The sequence below is a fragment of the Amblyomma americanum genome, chromosome 7 (genome assembly GCF_052857255.1).
Source record: "Amblyomma americanum isolate KBUSLIRL-KWMA chromosome 7, ASM5285725v1, whole genome shotgun sequence".
In the NCBI taxonomy this organism is placed as follows: Eukaryota; Metazoa; Arthropoda; class Arachnida; order Ixodida; family Ixodidae; genus Amblyomma; species Amblyomma americanum.
The window spans coordinates 152,148,555-152,171,994 of NC_135503.1; the positions used below are offsets into that span (position 1 = coordinate 152,148,555).

Genomic DNA, 23,440 nt, shown 5'->3' on the forward strand with positions numbered 1-23,440 from the left:
TTGGAAGCTTCATTTTGCAGACTCGCAACTTTTTAGAGCAGAAGCCACATTAGAAAAAATAGTTTTAGAAAATCTGAGCATTGATTGAATAAATGAAAAGTTCACGAATTGTATCGTAACTGCTGCACACTTAGCTATTCCTCAGTCTATGGGAGTGGCGCAACAAAACCACAAAGTATGGTGAGCAAACGACTACAAGGAAGCAAAAAACAGCAAAATAGAGCTTGGGGTAAATTTAACAGGTACGCGACACCGGAGAACCTCGTAAATTTTAAAAAGGCAAGAGCAAAGTGCTGAGCAAGCCTCATGGCAAAGTTATGTTTCATCTATAAACAGCCAAATGACATTAAAAAAATGTGGGAGCAGGTTTTAAAATTAAATGGCAGCTTCTCACCATACACAATTCCTCTTTTGACGAAACCTGGCTTGCAAACAAGCATAGAGGAACAGGCAGACATCTTGGGGGAACACTTCGCTGCAGTTTCCAGTACATCTCATTATACGCAGTCATTCCTAAAATACAGAAATATTGCTGAAAAAGAAAGACTTCCAACAAATGGAGGTACAAACCAACAATACAACAATTTAATTACTTTCCACGAATTCAATAGAGTACTGCCTGCCGGCAAAGAAAACTGCTCCAGGACCCGACCAGATGCACTACGAAATTCTTGCCCATCATTCTCAGCCTGCCGTAGAGGCACTCTTGAATTTCTTTAACAAAATATTCATTGAAGGAAAAATACCTAAGGAGTGGAAAAGAGCCGTCTTAGTGCTAATCCGGAGACCTGGAAAACCACCAACTTCCCCTAGTAGCTGTAGGCCAATAGCACTTACAAGCTGTCTTGCCAAATCTCTTGAAAGTGTCCTAAATATAAGACTAACATTTGTCCTTGAATCCCATCAGTGCGGTTTTAAAAAGGCATGGTCAAGAACTGACCATCAAGTTTGCCTTGAAAACACGATCAGAGAAGCTTTTATACACAAACAGCACTGCCTTGCCATTTTCTTCGATATGGAGAAAGCATATGATACCGTATTTGCACAATTGTAAGTCGACTTGAATGTAAGGTGACCCTCCCCCACATCACATTTCTGAAAAAAAAAAAAAAAAACCTTGGAAGCCGCTTAGGCTTGGCCTTTAATAGTAGAACGCGATAGCACTATCCTGCGGCCACCACTTATCGCCAACCGCTATTGGCTGCCGCGCGCGGGACTGCCCGTGGGCACATTCCAAAACGAAAATGTATTAGTCTCTAGACTACTCGTCCACACTTGCTCCATCGTCCTCACTAGTGCTGCCATCGTGATCTCTGCTGCTGTCCCACAGCTCGTTCTAACATCGTCGTGCAGCAAAATTCTGCACTTTGCAAACAGCCACATCACGACATCGTGTGGAACAGCTGAAAATTTTGCCCTCGCTGCAGCTGCCACGCCTCTATCACCCGTTGCGAACATCGAACTTGCGGCCCGGCGCGCAGTTCGTTTCTTCGGCGTAAAGAATGACAGCCATCTTGAATGTAGCCGTGAACGAGCGCTGGTCGCTTACCGGATTGGGAGCACAATGACTAATGACGAAGCACTGCATTAAAAACTTGTGAAACACGGCCGGCAGTAGTCAAATGCATCAGAGCCAAAGAGAAAATACGCGTCAGCGGCGTCGGCTCTTCCGTCAGCTACCAACACTCCCCAGTACTGCTGTAGTTCTGAAGGGGGGTGCCGCTACGATTAGAACAGCGGCACTCCAATCAACAATCAACGCTCCCTTGAGCACCGAGCGCGCGGTTGAAAGTAAAAGGAAAGAGTAGAAAGCGAATACATTATCAGGCTGCCGCCGCTTATCAGCAGATGCAATCTGCGGCCTCGTGTGGGGAATGGGCTGGTGCCGCTTTGGTGCTTATTGACAGCCACCATTGGCCGCCTCGCACGGGGTGGGGATGCAAGTTCTGCGCGTTGGCATAGCAACTGCTCAAGCAAGATGGATGCGACGGAGCCGTGCAGCAAAAATGCAACCACCCTGTAGCATGCCTGATATCTCGTTTCTCTCGCCTTTATTTATGGTGCGATGCTTTGGTTTTGATTTTAGTCGACCCCCCACTTTGGATTTTTAAATTTTGAGAAACAGGTCGATTTACAATTGTGTAAACACGGCACACCTTGGAGGTTTGGGATCCTCTGCGACCTAGGGGACCTAGGTATCCGTGGTAGGATGTTGAACTTCCGGAATGACTTCCTTTCCAACCGTTCTTTTCATGAATGCTTAGGCTTAACCATTTTGAGGAACTTCATTCAGGAAAATGGAGTACCTCAGTGGTTCGTATTAATGAAGACCTTGTTTAATATAAAAGTGAATTCTATTAAGTAAAGCAATCCCGAAGCCCATCCTGTACTCAGTCTGCCTTGATGATCTTCAAATCCTCAAACATAGCAACATGCGAGAGACAAATACAGCTGGCAGTAAACAAATTAACGACATGGGCAAACAAAAATGGTTTCAAGTTTTCCACACAAAAGTCAGTAGCTGGTCTGTTCACTTAGAAAAGGATTGCACACTGACCCCACGCTTTATCTGAATGAAGTCACACTACCAGTAAAAGACGAGAACAAATTTTTAGGAATAACTTTTGATAAAAAACTCACATTTTTGCCACACATTAACACCCTCAAAAAAGAAAGTTTCTCAATTCCTGAATATACTAAAAATACTCTCACGAAAACACTGGGGCTCCGATACGACATATCTTTTACAAATTTATTGCTCTGTAGTACGCTCTACCTTAGATTATGGATGTATAGTTTATGGTTCAGTGAGACCATCATATCTTAAACGACTGGATCCAGTACATAATTTAGGTTTGCATCTTTCCACTGGTGCATACAGGATGTCACCCATAAACGGTCTGTATGTACCAACAAACCATCACTTACAGAAAGAAGAGCCATGCTCATACAGTGTCCATTATGGAAATAATGCGCGTGATTTTATTATGACGCGACTATCCATGGCAGTGCGGTAAAACTGGTCGGGAAATGTGGCGAGGGTTCTGCGCTGCCAATGCAGCCAGTCGTCAGTTTACTCCCGAGCAGTGCGACCGGATGACACGTCACGATGGAGCATTCGCTTTAATAGCGATACTATCATGTTTTGCGTGAAGCTTGGAAAGAATGTGACCGAAACATTCCAGATGCTTCAGGAGGCGTTCAAGGACGACTGCATTTCAAGGTCACAGTCCGGGAGGCGGCACAAAGCGTTCAAGGAGGGCCAGGAGGAGGTTGCTGACGAACCCCGTTCTGGACGCCCAACAACGACCAGAACCGACGAAAACATGAATTGTGTGTGCGCAGTTTTGTGTTCCTACTGTCGATTGAGCATCCAGCAAATTGCTGACACCCTACACATGTCCCCATTTGCAGTACATGGGATAGTGACCGAGGATCTGCAAATGCGCAAGGTCGGCATGAAGGTTGTGCTGAAAGTGTTGATGGAAGATCAGAAAGAACTTTGAGTTTTGCGCTGTCAAGAATTGTTGGATTTGATTAAAAATGAGCCGGACTTTCTTAGCTCTGTCATAACCGGATACGAATCTTGGATGTCCGAATACGACCCAGAATCGAAAAGGCAGAGTAGCGAGTAGCACACAAAATCCTCTCCCCGTCCCATCCTGAAGCCTTGCATCAAAACAATGCTCATTGTCTTCTTTGACACCCGAGGAATTGTCCGTTTTGAGTTAGAACCGCAGGGAGAAACTTTCAGCTCAGCCTTTTACCCGGAGGTGCTCAAGAGATTGAAATGCCGGGTCGTGCGCATGAGGGCCGACATCAAAGTCACGGTCAAGCTCCACCATGATAATGCCCCCAGCCATACATCCTTCATTGTTGCGAACTTCCTGGCCTGGTGCAACACCCCGGTGGTCCCCCATCCCCCTTACAGCACCGACTGAAGAGAGCGCTGAAAGGAAAGCATTGGGAGACCGTGGAAAACATCCAAAAGCATGTTACAGCGTTCCTGATAGACATCACCGTCGAGGACTTTCAGGGTGTCTTCCAGGCATGGCAGACATGTCTCCACTAGTGTATTGATGCAGGGGGAGAGTATTTCGAAGAATTTTAATCATTTGTACAGGTCCGGTCAATAAATATATTTTTCCAAGAAAATGCATACTACTTTCATAATGGACCCTGTATGCTCATACATTCTAAAATATCCGTTCACTGCAGAAGCATCTATGTTACCCCATCCGCTACAAAGTGCCTATCTAGAACACTAGGCACATTGCTAAGCATTGCTCAAGGACGAGATCCACTGCAGCCATGGTATAATTTCCTTGCAGTCTGTGAATTCACTCTTACACAGTTCCACAGACAACAAATTCCACAACAATCCATAATACAAGAATTTCTTACACTCAAGGAAAGGTACAGTACTTTTGCAGGTTTTTATACAGATGGTTCAAAAACTGATGCTTACGTTGGAAGCGCAGTGGTACAAGGGAATTGGAATAAAATATATAATATTAAGACTTCCACAGTGTGCAGCAATCTTCACTACCGAATGTTAAGTCGGATGTGCAGTCGTAGAAAAAATATTAAATGAGAACCTCGCAAGCAGTATTATTTACACAGACTTGCTAAGTGTGCTTAGAGCCCTTCACTCTAGGAATACAGTCACTCTGCTGTTTGGTGACATCGTACACAACATAACAACAGCCATAGCTCAAGGACAAAGCATAAGACTCTGCTCGGTACCAAGTCATGTCTGCATAAAAGCCAACGAAAGAGCAGATTTGTATGGTGCTCAAGCTCGTGACAAGCAAATCAAAAAGTAAATATACCGTTTTATGATAGCAGTAACTTAGTTTATCGTAGCATAATACAAAAATGGCAGTCCGCATGGAACAACAAAGTAAATAACAAACTACACATTGTAAAACCAGTTTTAGGTGAATGGAAGCCGTGCACCCATCAGGACCATTTCAAGGAAGTGATTATCTGTCACTTTCATATAAAACACATACACCTCACTCATAACTTTATACTGCTAGAACAAGAGAAACCTCTTTGTGAAAAGTGTGGAGATGAATTAATGGTAAATCATATTTTATTCTCATGCATGAAAGTCAGAAAGCTGAGGAAAAGTATTTTACACAGTTTTATAATAACCACATTCCTTTACACCCAGTGTTACTCTTGGGTGAAGATGCAGTTGTTGACATGTCTTGTGTGTTTAGCTTTCTTAAGAAGCATATTTGCTAGACAAACTATAAATTTTTACCCACTGCCTCGCTTAATTTTTCGATGCACCTCAGCCACCTTCTCATTCCTGAGAAGGCTGAGGTTTTTATTTACCTGGTTGGGAGGCGTAGCATCCTTTTCCAGCCAAGGACATCTGCTGCGGCGGCCTGACCTTCTTTAAAGCTTTTATTATTAACAATTTATAAAATTTCTTTCCTCTGTCATCACTTCGTAATACATACCAATGTTATAGGCTCTCTACACCACCGATGATTTTAATATTTCTATAAAACTCTGCACAAAACATTGAGCTTGGTGTATGATGGCCTTAGGTGCCTATGTGCCATAAAGCACAACACAACACAATGCTTCTACAGGGAGAGCATTGGACGACTCCTGCACTGAAGCATTGTTCATGAAAATAGCCAATGGAGAAGCACCTCCAAAGAACTGCGGCCGACCAAGCAATGAAGACCTGCAGATGGTCGCTAAGAACCGCCACTACGTTGAGCCACAGCGCACTATGATCAGAGCTTAAACTGGGGGTGGGGGGGGGGGGGTCTCGGAGGGACTTAGGCCCCCTACCAATATTGAAAAGTGATCTGATACCCTGCTATGATACAGGAATCCGAAGCGAGAAACCCTTTTTTATGCTTCTTTTCAGTGGTGGTCTGAACATTTCTTCTCATCATTCTGAAAATTCTGCTGCGGTATTTAGCAAGAATCTCAAGACTCATTAACATTTCGTATAAAACCTGAGACTGAGAAAAATACAAAGTGGCAGCACTGCACAAGGGGAGGATGAAAAAGGGGAAACCGTACCCTCGCACCACGAGTCAGTTCAGAGCTGGCCGCTCTGCTCTAAAGCTACAAAACAACAATCAGCACACTGTTAGACCATGGGGATTGTTTGTTTCAGGTCTCTGACACAGATTGAGCGAACAACTACCTTTACAAATGATTTCACGACCGCAGTGGTGGCCAAGTCATTTGAGCATGTGCCTCGCATGCGGGTCGTGCTGGGTTCGATCCCCAGTGCCGCTTTGTACCCACCGGTGATACAGTGGGTGCAAACTTTCCCCTGCCTGGTGATTGGCTTCGTTAGGGCGAAATGCTTGTAAATGGGTCGCTGACCCCACCTCGAGTGTAAGAAAAAAACCTTATGCCTTGGCGCTCTTTTGTCTCACATGCCCCTGCATCATAAAAATTCGTCATCAAAAATGGTTTCACCTCTTTGTAAACCCCATATGTAAAACAGGCTGCAAGCTCCTGTCTCTCTCTCTCTCTCTCTCTCTCTCTCCCTCTCCACCTGTGCTCAGATCACTTGAGACCACTTCAATGGAGCCAGACTTTAAGCACTGCCTATGACGGCAGCAACCATTGGCCCCAACTTCTGAACATGTTAACTGCACAATGGTGCCGACGTGAAAGCTGCACATCTATAAACCGCATTCAATGCCAGAAATGTCAAATTTTCCTCTGCCTGTCATCTCAGAACAACTGTTTTTATCTGTTTAATAGGTCATGAACTAGGGAATAATTCTCTGAAGCATATATTCTCACAGCTAAACATTTACTGATGTCTAACAATCACTTTGAAAAGGCTCGCAAATGTTGCAGTGTGTGTTTTCATGTAGCAGTTTTGAGGCGCCATGTCCACATATGTGGACGCGAATAAAATATCTTTAAATATGAATATTTTTGCATAATTTTTTGCACGTCACTTCTATTTGGTCTACTGATCGTGATCTATGTAAAAAAAAAAAAAAATTTTCCTTTCAGTAGATTTAGTTGGTGCCTGAAGAGGTTATAAGGGGCTTGTCATTTGACAGACAAAAACTCCTTCTAGTACTTGTCTGTTATAAAGACTTTACCACGGTTTGACTTAATGCTCACATGACAAAGGAGCCTACTGAATGCGGTCACGCAGCATTAAGACAACCACAAGGTATCTGCAGGTACCTCCTTACTGGAGGAAGGACATCAAGGGTCGATTACAGGGGGGGAAGACACAGGGCACTGCTGGAAAAATGCATCAAGACGGCAAAACGGGCACAGGAGCAGCAACCTAAGCTGCAGTGCGAGCAGGACCATCTCATCCATGCTTCCTCGCAATGCCTGGAGGCAGTGCGATGGTTGTGGAATGCTGTCCGAAACATAATGCTCACGTCACCGCATAGAGCCCTTGCATATCAATTTCTCTATATTGCAAGCCTCGTGATGTGCCCAGACAGTGTTATGAACCGAACACTTGAAATTGAAACAGTGCCATTAGATGCTCCAGAGTGTGAGCCATGTTGTATGCGGCGTGATTGTGCGGGCGGGGTTCGAGGGCGATGTTTCTGTTGTATACTTTTCTTGTCTTCTGTGGCCCAAGATACGCAGTTCGTATATTTTAATTAACAAAAAAAAAAGTGTCACGGTTCTCACTTGGTTAAACCGATTATAGTGCGAAAGCAAGGGCCACGTACCTGAAAGCGCGATGGAGGTTCCTCTGACACAGGGAGCCACTTATGCGCGTCTTCATCCTTATCATCATCGATGTTTACCTACCTAAAGCCTATGCTCCTGCGCCACATTTCTGCAGCAGTGTTGCCAGCGCTCTAGTGTTGTGTTTCTGACACAACATTGCCCATGCTGTCACAGGTAGCGCATATCTCTGTAGTTGTAATTTCCGCCACAGCTCTAAGTGCAAATATTAGTTTCACAGCAGTATTAGTGGATGAAGAAGACAATGTGCAATGCATAGCACGAGGCTTGTTCGGCTGCTGCAATAGCCTACTGCTCTCGCGCAGCAGCCTGTGAGGCTGATCTGTTCGTGCCTACTCCCAGTTGTGGATACTGATTTGATTCCTTTTTTAACTTAACCTGGCGTCGCTGGGCAATGGCACAAAATCCAAAATTTTTGGTTGATGTTGGTGAGCGTATTGGGAGTGATTAAAGCGGCAACCGCGAAACAACTGCAGCACTGCATGCGGGCCACTGCTTTGCCCCTTCCGCTCTCATCCGCTATGTGCTCCTCTCTGTCTCCTACCGTAGTGGTCTGAAATGAGAGGATCACTGCCAGTAAGGTTCACAGCCAGTTGTACACTGCATCGTGGCATGACAACATGATATGCCACGTGATGCTGCCCTTCGTTTTCTGACCCGTGAGCGCGCAGCGGCTGGCCATGGTCATCAGTGCATTGATTTTACGCAAGGCCTAGCATCACTGCTCGCAGGCTTTTGCTGTGTATATTCCGTGAGGAAAGGGCAAGTTAACTCATGTGGCAAGGTAATGACTCGATGATTCGGCATGAGTTTAGATGAACAGGAGATTTGTTATTTCTGAATTTTTAGATGCTGATGTTTAGATGTTTAGATTTATTACATTTAGGCACAATAAGTGTTTTCAAAACCATATATTTTTCTCATACACAATGCTGTTGCATGAAAAAAATGCAGAGAGTGCATTGAAGGTGAGTTGACTTTCTGCAATAATGGCCATGTGATATTGAGGGAGTCAGCCTACATGCGCAGGTGATGTATTTGTGGGGTGTGAGACCTATATTTGTACGACCTCCAACTGCTGCTGTCAGTTGTGATTGCATTGTTGGGCAGCTGGTGCTTTTCAGTAGTGAGTCCATGGACACCTGCTAGGCATACGCGCCACGTGCCTAGCGCCACCCTGTGTTAGGAATCTGAAAGGGGCACCCATATCCATCTGTCTCATGCTAACTTCACTTCGTGCACTCGCTGCCACACTTGATTAGCGAATTTCAATTGGAGAAGAGCTCAGACTCGTCCCACGGAAGTTACGGGATGCGTGCGTCCTCTAATTTATGCCTGCTGCTATGCCGGTTTTGGTACATGCACAGCGGGTAACGTGGGTGCAGTCACCTGGCAGGGGCACATTTGGGTGCTGTGTGCATGCGCAGACAGAATCTGGCATGTCTGATGCCTGGCATGTGTCCATGAAGTCAGGGTTTCGGCTGAGCGTGCTGCAGTGCCATACCAGGTGAGGTACACTGTACCGAAACCACAAGGAGCAAGCATATGAGAAACGTTATTTGCTCGAGATGGATACTTCGAGTGTTCGAATACTAAGCATTCGGATCGAATCTAATATTGAATACTTCACTATGCAACCAAGTATTCAAAATAATATAATATTTGCACACCCCTGCTTTGTTGGACGAACTTTATGATTGCTTGAAAGTGAATACTTCACTATGCAACCAAGTATTCAAAATAATATAATATTTGCACACCCCTGCTTTGTTGGACGAACTTTATGATTGCTTGAAAGTAATCAGAGATGCTGGTAGCCTAACCCCAAACCACAATGCACCAAGAAATGACGACGGCTGGCTTGGTGAACAGTCAACGCCGTCGTGGCCACGGAGCATGGATATAGTAGACTCCCTTTGAATGAAACACGACGGGGACAAGGAAATTTGCTTCGTTTATTACTAGTTTCATTTGATGCATCCACCTTTCTCGAAGCACTGTAGCAGTGCTTCAGGTGCCTCTCTTGCCTCATTTGTTGACACTGGAGACCTCTGACTGTTGTCATAATCACTCTTCTCATCACTGTCATTACCGGTGGCTCCCTCAACCTTCGATCGATCGGGATGGATGGATGGATGGATGGATGGATGGATGGATGGATGGGTGGGTGGGTGGGTGGGTGGGTGGGTGGGTGGACGGACGGACGGACGGGCGGGCGGGCGGGCGGGCGGGCGGGCGGGCGGGCGGGCGGGCGGGCGGGCGGGCGGGCGGGCGGGCGGGCGGGCGGGCGGGCGAACGGGCGGGCGGGCGGGCGGGCGGGCGGGCGGGCGGGGCGGGCGGGCGGGCGGGCGGGCGGGCGGGTGGGTGGTGCTGTGCATATGCCTAGCAGGTGTCATGGAGTCATCGCTTAAAAGTGGTGGAAAAAAAATCTGCAAAACGGCGCAATTGCAATTAAGACCAGGAGTGGAGGCTCTACATATGTCTCACACCCCAGATACGTTGGAACTGCATGTAGGTTGGCTCCTCCCAATTCCCGGCCAATTTTGCAGGAAGTCGACACAGCTTCAATGAGTGTGACAAAGTTTCAATGCATTTTCTCTTTATTTCTTGCCAATGATTTTGAAAATGCCTGTTGTGCCGTTCAACCTTTTTTATGTGCCAGAAATATTTGAAATATTTGCTTAGAAATTATTTGAAGAAAATCACTATTTGCTTTGAATTCGCGGCGAACCAAAATACCGCTATTCGCACATGGCTATTTTTATTCTCATCGCCGACAGTAGACAGTCCCTTTAAGTTGGTGCAGGGTGCCAGTTTGAATATTGCTGCACAGTTTCCGTTAGAAATTAAGATACTGCAGAAATTCTTTGAATTATCTAGGATTTCGATGAATTGAGTTCGAATTACCGTATATATGCGTGTATAAGCTTCACTTTTTTTCCTCAGATTTTCTCAGGTACATTTAACACACTGTGGTGCCACTGTGACTACTGTGTCGGATAATTAAAATGCTGGCGCAGATATGAACCGTTACCAGATATGAACAATTTATTTCGCCATTCATCGCCGCTTTTGCGCTAATTGCCTTTGGAAGAGCTCAGCTCATCGGCACAAGCTAGCCTCATTGGCATGCTCCCAAAGCTGGTTGTCCTCTGTGCCGTTCATGGTGTTTGACAGCCCCATTACTCTAAAACTCTTTGAGATGGTGTCCGCTGACAACGAACGACACACATGCAGAATCCAAGCGTACACTTGCTGGAGGGACACTCGCTTCAGCCGCCCTGTTGGAGTTGTTCCGTGGTTGCCCGTGGCCATCCACTTGGTGTAGCACCGTCGAAATTCTGTCTTTAATGGCCGGTTAACTCAAAACATCGAGCGGCTGCAGCACGCTTGTCAGGCCACCAGGAATTACGACCAAGTTCATTCGGCTGTCAAGTACAAGAAGAGCTTTGCGTCGTAGTAGTCCTCCTGGTCGGTTCTGCCGCACTGTTTTCGGCCAGTCTGTGACCAATTCATCGGACATCCAACCTTTTTCTTGCATCGGACTACGATACCTTGGTGGAACTTCTCTCTTGGCAGAGTCTTTCTCTTAAAGACAACATAGGGTGGAAGCTTCCTTACATCAGTGGTGATGCAAAGCATCACTGTGCACCTTTGCTGTTCGGCGCCAGTAGTGCGTGCAGGGACAGTTTTTGGCCCTTTGGCTTCCACCGTGCAATTTTCAGGGGCATTGAACCAGACGGGGGTCTGAGCAGCATTGCCTGTCTGTGAGAGTTCGTACTCATGCTCCCTCAAAAGTGCATTGACAAAGTGATGAAACTTCCTTATTTGGTCCTTGTATTCGGCTGGCACGTTCTGGCACAACGTCTTTCGACGGCAGATGGAGAGTTGGTGTTTCATGAAACGTTCAAGCCACCCTCGACTGGCGGGTCAAATGTTCACATGCTGAGCAATAACGATTTGCTTTGATGCAGATTATTTTCATAGACACTGTGAAGCCGTTGCTTCTAGTAGTGTGAACGTACTTGACAATGTCCTCTTCAAGTTTTGGGAACTTACACTTTCCCATGGAAAGCCTTCCGGGTTCAGGTAGTCTTGGCCAGGTCTTGCATTTTCATACACCAGCAGCAAACAGACTTTTCGTTGACGTCAAACTTGCGCCCGGCATCCTGTTTACTGTGTTCCTCAGCGTATTTTGCCACTTGAAGTTTGAAGCCTGCAGTGGATAACGGGGACCAAATGGCACTGCACTAGGCACTGTGAAAACCGGAAACAGTAAGCCGCGGAAACGTCATGTTGCGCAGCGATGATGATAATGGATACGGTGTGGGAAAAACTAATTGGCGCCATCTTGTAGCACTTTGTGCGGCGAGGCGTGCTTTTGGCACGATTTAGTCTTTTTTTTTTCAAATTTTTGCGGCTGAAGGTGGGGGGGTGCAGGCTATACACGAGGGTGGCTTATACAGGGGTATATACATACACTATCGAGGCTTCACTGTGGTTATGTTGAAGTAATGTGATAAAGTGTTGCTGTTATTACTTTTTGCATGGTTTTCTCGTAGAACCAGACTATAACAGTGCGTTTTTGCAGTCACCTGACGAAGCCATTCATCGTAGTGCAGACGGCATGTGCATGCTACTGACGGTGCTTGAACTGTTCAGCTGCATGTTCATTTTGTCTCCTCTCTCATAGTACATTAAAGAGTGGCCTCCGTGCTGTTCTTGGCCAACAGAGACTTTCGCTTGTGGCTGGGAAACGCTCTGTCGTTTTATACTTCTTGAAGGTGTGCTTATCGATGAGCATCCACGTTTGAACCCAAAATAAGTGCAACACAAGACAAGCAATTCAGAAGTTAGCTGAATTCAAGGGCAGACGATGGCTGCAGGCAGACCAAGAGTATCATATATACACCTGTAATGAACCCACTTTGTTTCCAGAGAAGTAGACATCAATTTACGGGGAGTGTTCATTGTGTGGAAAAAAAAGTTTCAACAGATTTTTTTTGGAGTCTGCTCCATTTATCATCAACAAAAGCACTTGGTCAGATGCGTTCGTGTCGCCGGTGTTAAGCAGTTTCTTTCGACCGGTGTTTGCTGTATCATGGTGTGATCCGCCGAGTTTGTGATAGCTGGCATCACTGGCCTATCATGGCGCATGCTGCACACCGGCCTTGAAGGAGCCCTGAAGGTCAGGCAAGCGTTAATTACGCGAGGTTAAAAGCTCACAGGACGGTGACAAGTGTGTAATGTGAATGTTTAAGCCTTAGCTGTGGTGAGGGGTTAGGCATTTCTCTTGATCTCGAGCTCATCAAATCTCTTGGTGATTTGAAGGCCCTGCAAAATCTCTTGAGGATCTGAAGGCCCTGCTTTCGTCATAGTATTTTGGTGTAGAGGATGTTTTTGTAGTGTTCTGGTTTGAACTGCTATGCTCCTCACTGATACTCAAGCGCTCGCTGGCTTTCTAAGCATACAATGGGTGCAGCCAGGTGTGCAGAAGCGCTCCAAGCAAGCCACCACCGCTGGCGCTTCCTGTCAGAGGTGCACAGTGTTTTGGCATTTTGCCAAGTTCGTCCAGTGTTTTTAGATCTGGAGTAACAAGCCTTCTTTCAGTTTTTGTTGAAAACTTGCATTAAAGGAAGGAGCATCAAGGCACGCTTGTCTAATAGAAGTGGATGGTGTTGCCTTTATTTCACTTTGTGGTGTTGAAGTTTTTCTGCCAGTTGGCCCTGTTGTGACATTGGCACACTGCTTGAGTGCTGATGCGAGGCTTGTTGTATGCTGTGCTTGCAGGCAGGACCAATCGGGTAGGTGGTGGTTGTGGCCGGTGACTGGCGCCACGTCTCATTGTCTGTCTTCGCCCCAGGCACCAAAGAGACCAGGAGGAAGCACCACTCTCGCCTACTGGACACCTCCCAAGGAGTGTGTGAGTTGTGTCCCTTTCTTCTGGGCCTGTGCGTGGGCCTGAGATTGTTTGATACTTCTAGGTCTATGCGAAGGGTTCAAGGTGAATAGGAATTTCTTTCAATAATTTCGAGGCTGATATTTCTAATACTTCTGGCACAGAAAAAAGGTTGAACATCACTATAGGTGCTTTTAGAGCCGTATATTATTTTAGCACCCAAGGCCATTGCATGAAAAAGCTTTGGCGCACTCGTTGAAGCTGCATTGACTTTCAACGGAAATGGCCACCGGAAATTGGGGAATCGACCTTAACGCAGAGCCAACCTATTTCTGGCACCTCCAACTGCTAGTCTTGCAAAGTATTTGCACGATTGTAAGTCCACTCTGATGTAAGCAACCCCCCCCCATATCGCATGCCAGAAAAAAAAAAAAATGAATGTGGATTAGCTCAGCTAATCCAGGATATACAAAGTGAAAGCTGTCGGCGTTAAGGCCAATGTTCTATATGTAGATGATTTTGAGGGAAGGAAGGGCGCATAACTGGCTCCATGGGTCAGTGGACGCCTCAATTACGCTTCGAGGTACATGGCGATGGGGAGAGAGAGATGTGGGCTGCATGCATTAGTGCTGGCGGCAGTGTTCATTTGGTGACCAACCCTTTGCTATGAACCATTAACTGCCACCTGCAAGAGTGGCAGGGTGAGTGGTGAGTGTGTTATAAGTACACCATTTTTGGTTCAATTATGCCAAGGCAGCGTCTTTGGGCATTATCGCGCTTTCTTCATTTCTGCAATAACAGCCTTCCTCGAAATGAAGATAAGCTGTGGAACATAAGGCCTGTGCTGGACCACATACTAAAATCTATTGGCATAGCATATCATCCAGAAGAGAACCCCGCAGTGGATGAAAGCCGCATGAAGTTTCGTGGTCAGTTGTCGTACGTACAATTCAACCCCTCAAAACGAGCAAGATTTGGAGTAAATTCTATAAACTGTGAATCTATAAGCGCATACTGCCTCAAATTTGCCATCTACACGGGGAAAAGTGAAAAAACACCTGCTACACCTTGGTTATTGTGCAGTGAAGCAGTTGTCATTGACCTTGTCGATAAGCGTCTCTCTGATGGCCACACTCTCTACATGGATAACTGGTACTCTTCTACTAAAAGAAGCTGGGTTGAATGCTATAGGCACAGTTCGCCTCCACCGCAAGAATATGCTGAAGAAATTCAAAAAGTGCAAATGGCAAAAAATATGAATGCAAGGCACTTTTTTCACGAGGGATCATGGCCCTTACATGGCAAGATAAGAAGCAGGTAACTATAGTAGAATCTCGGTGATACGAATCTCACGGGGTTGCGAAAAAAATGGCTGTGGTTTAGCTCTGGTTAAACCTGGAGTGACGCAATAGCTACAGCTGACCGAGTGGAACTCACTCAATTGAATTGCAAAGTCAGTCTTTCCCCGCTTCGTTTCGCTTGGCGTTCCTTCTTCATCTTCGTCCCTGGACGTGATTCACTCTCCCTCCCACTCGATCTCGCCGGCAGCTGCTTCGTACCATGTGACCGCGTGGTGTATCATCCGTATCATCCGAAATTTTGTGTCATCCAAACGAACAAAATTCATATGCAGAAGCATAGAAAATGCATGCACGCAGATCTGTTTGCGGCTGACTAGATTTATTCACGGCCGTGCAGCCACGCTATTCGCGGTGCGTGCCGCACTATTAGCGATCACGCGCACCGCCGCTCACTGCTTGCGGTGCGTACTGCGCGATTAGCGATCGCGATTTCGGCGATGTGAGGGCTGTGCACCGCCGCTCACTTCTCGTGGTGTGTGCCGTGCGATTAGTATCGCAGTTTCGGCAATGTGAGGGCCACGCTTAATACTCGAGAGTGCGATCGCGGCTCGCGTTTTCATATCATCTGATGTGTCGCGGGAGAGAGTTCGGAGAGTTCGGAATTCCACATGTTGTGCACAATGCACACCGGCCGGGGAATTTTACGAATTTGTATCATCACGAAATTCGTATCAACCGTGTTTTTATCACTGAGATTCTACTGTATGCTTACAGTGAAGCCGCTGTTACCGATACAGGAAAGACCAGAATAGCTTGCCGGTTTTGAAACCGATGGTTGTTCTCGACCACAACCGTGGCATGGGAGGAGTGGACCGCGAGGACCGACAGTTGGCTTCCAATTTATGAGGAGGTACGCAAAAGGGTACAAAAAAATTTTCTTTTACATCATGGACATTGCTGTTTATAACAGCTATGTCTTATCCATGAAATCTACTGGCAAGCGCTATAATACAGATTGGAAATTCAATCTGGCAGAGGAGATTTTTCAAGTGGCCGTTCTTCCCCAGTATCGCGGTCGACGAAACCCACCTGTTGCTGCTACGCGAATGCGTCTACAGGCGAACGAGATAAATCAGAGCCCTTCGAGGCTGTTCCTAGTTTGCAAGGCACACGGCAAAAAATCTGAGAGCCGATGAAAGTGTGAAAAATGTGAAATTGCACTTCACATTGCTGTTTGTTTTAAGGCATTCCATACACGAAAGTCATATTGGGCGTGAATATGCAGTGACTAATTGCAAAGACAATAAAACAAACTGTGTTTTTGTACGACGTATTTAGCGACATTTATTATTGAGAATTTTGTGGACCACCGCATGCGTTCACTCGGCGAGAAAATTTCGACGCGGAACACCAGGCAGGAACGGCCGTGGAGGGCACGGAAGCCAATGGGTTAAAGAGAAACCTTGCGTCTTGTCCAGCAGTGCCTGTGTCTGCGAAATGATATGCAAAGAGGGCCCTTAAGGTGAAGCTTAAATGTCCCTTGAAACAAGGCGTCTATGCTGTTGCATAAAAGAGAAATGTGTGGCACATTTTTCTTTCTTGCATGGTGGTGGTGCGCTGTGCAGTGGACAGCCAGGACGAGGCCCTGGCGGAAGCGTTGGCGCAGGCAGCCTCCAGCTGGAGCCAGGGGGCAGACGGAGAGGAGGACAGCATCCTGGGCAGCCTGCCTGGCCCCGATGTGGATGAGGCTGATGAAGAGGACGAGGACAATGCGGACGATATGTCGCAGGTGGGAATATTTTCTAGCTTTACTCGATGGACAAGATGAGCTGGTTGGTGTTGGTTAGGCATGTGCGAATAGGGAGTTTTCAGTATGAAGTGAATACGAAGCAAACAGTTCGTGTATTTTTGAAGCGGATATTTTCGAATTGAAGCAAACAGTGGTGCTCCAAGTACGCCATTTGCGCCATTCTGGTACATTTATATTTTGCTGCACCAGTCTGCTCCAAAAGCGACAAAGGGATCAATATTGCGCCTGAGCTATGCCAAAAAGAAGATGCGGTCACGGGAAAACAACTATTTCTGGAACCATTCAGACTTTCAGTTGGCAACATACTAACACGTTTCTGCAGTTGGCAACCCAGGGCGCTAATGGGCTGGCTAGTGGTAGGATTTAGCAGCCAATTTATTTGTGCACATGGAGGAAGGAAAGAATCCAGGAGAGGTGGTTCCGTCACATTTTTTGAAGCCGCTCCCCCCTACTTGTCCACCCTATCAGCGTGCTTGCGCATGCACAGCAGGCATTACAGCAGATGACTCCGTTGCACCCAGTGCTGCTACTGGCTGCGCCATCGGCCAAAGACCTGCGGTAGACCTTGTGAAAGCGCGTGACTTTTGGCACACTTTCCTGCGTGCAGCTCGGGCAGCAAGGGTCTCTCTCGTGTTTTTCTTCTTCCGTGTTCGCACACCATGTCAGTTGCGTCAAAAGGTTGTGCCATGTCGGCCAACCCTGAAGAGGGCTGGAGAAGTATCTTCTTGGTTAAAGAACAAAATCTTTGAGCTGGTTCAACGAGGTCAAGCTTTGTTGGAACAAAGGAATTTTGGCATTGCTAGTTCACTTTGCGAGCTTGATGAATTTGTAAGAAATTCCAAGAAACGTTGAGGTAGTGCCAACATGAAAAAAGGAATGGTTCTAATAAATGTGTGCCTTGGACTTTTAGTAAAGCACGCTTGGCTGAACTTGCGGGCAAGAGAGTGCCGGCATTAATAAAATGTTTTGTTACTATTTTTTTGTGCACACTTTTCTTCAGTTTTTTTTTTCCTTACTAGCTACACATGGCTGAACCTGATCGCGTTAGTAACAACCCCTTCTGGGTGACTCCTTTATTCTGTTCGGGCTGCTCCCGGCTTGCTCCACAATTATTGTTCCGAGACAAAGGTGCTTCAAAATGAATATTTTTCTCTTCTAAAAATTGCTTCAGAACTTGAAATGGCTGGACCACCACTGAGCAAATAGTTTGCAGCTGGAAATATAGCAGTAAGACGGGGTTTGCACTATTCACTAAGGCAACTGAAATAAAAAAAATGCTTTCAAATTTCCATTACGCAGTGCTCAATCAGCAGCAAGTCAAAGTGGACTAAGCATCATGGTCTTGAGCCCTTACCATGTGATTGGTTACATGCTGCGGATCTTAAATATAAAAGTTGCTGACAGATTTTTTTGCAGGCTGAAATTTCAGACACATTTAATACTCCAGACTAGCGTAACACTGAGTCACGCATCCCACAGAGTTCATTGTACAACCATGGCTGAAAATTTTGGATGCATCACATCTGATGCCATAATTTCTGTGACCTAATTTCCGCAACGCACGGTCGCACGACCGCACGGCGCATGTGTAATCGTGTGTTCATACCATTGCTGGAGGAAGCTATGGCCCGAGTCGTCCGTTACGCATAAGTTGAAAGATGTTAGCGAAGGTTGCGCATGCTGGAACTGGAATGCTGCATGCAGCATGCCGTCACATACCTATCATAGGATGCAGTACCAGGAATTTCTGGGGTGAGTCTTTGTGTAGATCAACCTTGCAGCATTGCGTATTGCTTTGCCCCGGACAGAGGTGCGAAGAAATAATTAACTTTTTTTGAAGAATAAAATTAATTTATATAGAAGCTTAATAAAGAACTTATTAAAATTGTCAAGAAAATTTTATTCCCTTTTTAAAATTTATACAAAATTTTCTAAAAATTATTCTGGTGCATTGACATGGGCCAGCACAAGATGCGAGCAGATGCAATCACACCTTCTTGTACTGCCAGATGTGCTGCTACACAGAGGTGTGAGGTGCACCTAGCCTTGATGAGAAGGTTTAAATCGAAATATTTCTGAGGAGAGTCCTTCCATGTAAACACACAAAAAGGGAGCCGAGAAGTGGGGGAGGGGTGTGGGGGTGGTGGCATAGCCTTCTGCTGCAATCGTGAGCGCAAGAAAATGGCGGGCCTCTTCAAAGCGAAGACTGTGTAGGTGCTTCAAAACGCTTTGCGGTGCCAGCTTTCTCATCGCTACCTAAAATAACTGGCTTTTCGCCTTTCATCTAATTTCACCGTCAAAGCACCAGCTTTGAGGTAGGTGTTCAACATGAGCGGTGTTCCATCGCTGGTGTGCGGAAGAGCTTCGCGCAGCAGAGGAGTGCTATCTTGCAGATTAGCAGCTGCAGACTTGCAGACTGCTGCTAAGTAAGCTAAAGCGTGCATGCATGCCGTAGTAGCAGATGGCCCGAGGAACATCGCCAGCCACACACCAGGTGCCCTGAGCATTACGTGACAGGCCAGAACAGTCAGTGCTAAGCAGCGGCCTTCTGGAGGTCTACGCATTTTTACTTTTCATGCATTTGTTGTTGCTCGTAGACGTGGTGTCATTGGGAGGAGAATTGTGGTGAAAGGAGCTTTCCAATGATGGCAATCTTGCTGCGAGCAGCGGTGCTAACGCGGAACTATCATGTTTGAAGATTGGCCATTTTCGCAGATTTCAGTGAGTTTTTTTGTTACTTGTGGTCACAAAAATATTCTTTAAAGTCACTTCTGGGCTGTTTTCGAGAAAAATATTTTGGGACGTGATTATAGAGACGCTATAGTAGATACCAAATCTGGTATTTTCTAAAATCATATTTTTTCAAGAGTTTTGTGATTTATCCCTCTATCCCCAGTTAAGTTACCGTGTCTGTTAAAGTGAGATTGTTGCTCGAAATTAAAAGATAACTTGTCCTTTATTACTGAATGTCTTCTATACTTGATATCTATTAGAAGATGACCTAGGTACACTTAAAGGTGCACTAAAGAGGATTCTGAGCTTATCTTTTATATTGTGGGAACTCGATCTACACACTCGTAGCATTCTGAGAAACTTCGAATTATTGTCCTGCATGGCTGATGATTTCCTTATTAAATTGGAATGAACGTCCTGGCTCCCGCTTTTTTTTTTTAACCTGACCTTTGAGAGTAGGAGCAGTCAACCTTTTTGAGCCAGTCATGTGGCGGCTTCACTTTTGCTTTTATTTAGTTTTTTAGGTTTCCGTGAACAAATAGTTTCAATTGTGTACAACACAGCTGCAGATTAGGCCCACAGAAATGAAAATACGCATTGAATTTTTGCTTTTGCAGATCACTCTGTGTTTTACTACGTATATCACTCCATTGGTGGCAGAGAGGCAAGCTGCCACACAATTGGCTCAAAGCCTCTCCACGTGTTAGCTGACTCCTCCTACTCTTGGAGGTCAGTTAAAAAAAAAGGTGGGAGCTGGGACATTTAATCCGATTTATCAGAGAAATTGGCCAAACAAGACAGAAATTCAGAGTTTCTGAGAATGCTTGGAGTGTGTGGATCGAGTGCACCTTTCATGGGAAAGACAGGGTGGCTAATCAAATGTTCGAAAAGTGTTCATTATTCCCGATGGTCCATTAAAGCCGTGTCTTATATAACAGGGTTCAGCTGTGTTGCTCTAAAAATGGAAAGGAGAGCGTTGCACAGGCTGGGTTGAAAAATGTGCTGTTTCGGTCACAGTTTGGCCAAATGGAGATTATCGGTGGTGCGAGAGAACAAAAAGAATGCGAAATCCATGAAGCCCTAAGGATAGCGAGATTTGGCCATAACAAATATGTAAGTGAGGCTTCTGTCCACTCTCGGCCTGACAAGGTGATTGTGCTTGATGGTTATGTGTGTTTGGTGCGCATATGCTTTGTTGTTGAAGGAAAGAAGGAGGTGCTGGTGCAATAAGCTATTTGGTAGTCTGCGCTCATCCCATGTGCTTTTCTGCATCCCGTTCTTTGCGCAGTTTTTATGCTTACTGAATGTCATATCAGCTAGCCCCACCGCCGCACTCCTGTGACTGCGAGCCTTAATTGTAAATGCATCATTACGCAGCTGCAGTTTATACCTGCATGCGTGCCCTCACTCAGTCCCACAGGAAGCACATTGAACTAAAACCACATGACACGAGTGTTCTAGAAACATTATTCACTTGAAAACGAATACTTTGAGATTTCGAATGCTGAGCATTCGTATCAAATCAAATATCAAGTACTTTGCTATTTTACCGAATATTCGAAATTATCAAATATTTGAATGGGCCTGTAATAAAAGCTGACAAACAGTTGGTTTTTCTGTGTAACGCAACATTCAATGACAACAATTTGCGGTGCTGATGCACCATTTGCCACGGCTGGCCAGTTGAGGTAGAGTTGCTGAAAGTTTCTCTAGTGACTCTAATCAGGGCACCTAAATTTGCAGTGAGAGCCTATGCCAACACCGCAGAGCGTGCTTTCTATGCGCAGAAGCATGAATGATGCTAGTTCTAGTTTACGCCAATGGGCACAGAGGGGACACAACAAATTTGTGGGGCAGTGAATGGCACAGCTCTGCTTTGCTCTTGGTTTTTCCCTCCCATTACAGCAATGCTGCTGATGCTGCAGAATTGAGAAATGCGCCCCCAACAGCCAGTGCTGTAAAACAAAGTACAGGTGCTGCCATCACTGGCTGCTCTCAGAGGCAAATTGCCAATGTCAAGACAATCTTTTGGGTGCAGATCACTGACGCTAAGTTACAACACTGCCATTCACTTCCAAATGGTGATCACAGAGTCTTCTTTGGTCTAGATGTCATCAGTTTGAACTGAGAGGCTGAGACAGAAATGTTCCAGTTTTAAATTCAATATTCTCCGCAGTATATTTTTAGTCGCTTGGTGCCCAACCAGCACCAACAGAGTCAGAGCGAGCCATTCGATCATTTTTTTACTGTGAATGAAAACTGCATGACATTGTGCTTAGTGTCCCTTTGAGCTGATTTGGAATAAAAGACGGAAGGTAAGTTTGAAGTCAAGAGTTGGACAAAAGCTCATCTGGTTGCAGACAATTGTAATACACCTTATAACAAAGGGCAGCGACCAAAAGGAAAAAAAAAACAAACAAAAATGACGTTTCCGCTCTCATGCAGGAGCCTTGTTCACAATGAGAGGAATTAGATGTCGGGAGTAAATACACTTGAAAAGGGTGGGATTAAATACGCTTGAAAAGGCTGTGCAGGGAGCGGGCCTATACAGGGGTTAGATTTCCAGTGTTGCAAATAAGGGTGTGATTAGTCCTTTCAATAGATAATGATTCAAGGTAAAGGTGATGGAACAGATTCCTTCAGTTGCCAGCATGTGTGCCTTACCCTATTCGATTTCGTGCCGGGTTGACAGGTATGCTTATGTTCGGTGATAGCATTAGAGTTCACTTTTTGGTTTCTAACTTTGTTGCAATGTTCTTTTAGACATCTCTTAAAATCACCAATCACCCCTATGTAGACCCTGTCACAGCTTGGCATTGTTTACAGGCTGTTCGGGTGTCCACTGATATATGTGAGACAGTTACTGCACCATATCCTTTCTTCAAAGCCAATTTTAAAAACGAATCTTCAATTTTCTTCGAAAGCAAAGGAAAAGCTAAGGTACAGTATGTGGCGGTGGGGAGAGAGAGATGTGGGCTGTATGCTGACAACATTGTGGCAGCCATGTGCCACTGCAGGAATAAGCCACAGCGTTCATTGGGTGACCAAGCTGACCAACCTCTCACGATCAACCATTAACTTAACCCAACCATTATTTTAACCGCTACCTGGCAGGGTGGGCGCATTGCCTATCCAGTGTGCGGTCAATGTCTACTTACCCAATACACAACACCTTTCGTTCTCTAACTAGGTTCAGCAGTAGTTGGACCGCAGCTTTTTTTCTTTTGGTCGCGGCCCTTTTTGAAGTTTTATTAGGAAGGTAAATTTGTTTTGCCAGCATACATCAGCATCATATCAGTTATCAGTTACTTCCTTATTTGATGGGTCACAAAAACACCACAGGCTCTCGAGCAACACCTTTGTAGGTGTGGCTCATTGTGCTCTGGGAGGCGTAGCACATTGGTGGCTCACTTTTAGTCCATGGCCACTTTGTAATCACTTAGTGGTCACAAGTGGGCTACTATACCCACAGCTGTTGCCGCCATACATGTTGCACAATAGGGCAGGTACCCCATGTGCATTTCTCGGAGCTGCATTCCGTAGTGGTAATTGCTGGAGGTGTTGCAACAGGTGTTTCAGCTGGCGGGCGATCGGGAGCAGGATGACGATGGCACCAGCTCGATATCAGACCAATCGGATGGCAACGAAGCCTACGACCCATTCCAGCTGGATGGTGCCGATGACATGCCTGGTGAGGAGCAGGGCTCTCTTCTGAACACATTCAGTGTGGCTGTGATTTTTGGTGCCCTAATCCCTGTGTGTCGGTGGTTCACCGGTAGGCCGTGTTTATATTTTCTTGCATGCGGCATGGCTTACCAATGAGATAGTGGCGATGCCAGCTTCTTGGAATTGCATACAGGTGGCAATAGCAAATTGGCATGAGTGCTTTTGGTGGGCCCTGTGAAAAATCTCTGCTGTCCCACAGCTTTGTCTGGCCCAGTACCGTATTTACACGATTGTAAGTTGACCTGTTCT

General features: G+C 45.8%; 1 protein-coding gene across 1 annotated transcript in view; it reads left to right on the plus strand.

The window, feature by feature from the left end:
• Positions 1-23,440, plus strand: part of PolZ1 (DNA polymerase zeta catalytic subunit) — a 241,817-nt gene that overhangs the window by 60,900 nt on the left and 157,477 nt on the right. The window contains exons 10-13 of the mRNA XM_077629530.1: positions 13,513-13,526; positions 13,586-13,645; positions 16,548-16,711; positions 23,036-23,156. Coding sequence (XP_077485656.1) covers positions 13,513-13,526; positions 13,586-13,645; positions 16,548-16,711; positions 23,036-23,156 — 359 coding nt within the window. The remainder of the gene's footprint in view (positions 1-13,512; positions 13,527-13,585; positions 13,646-16,547; positions 16,712-23,035; positions 23,157-23,440) is intronic.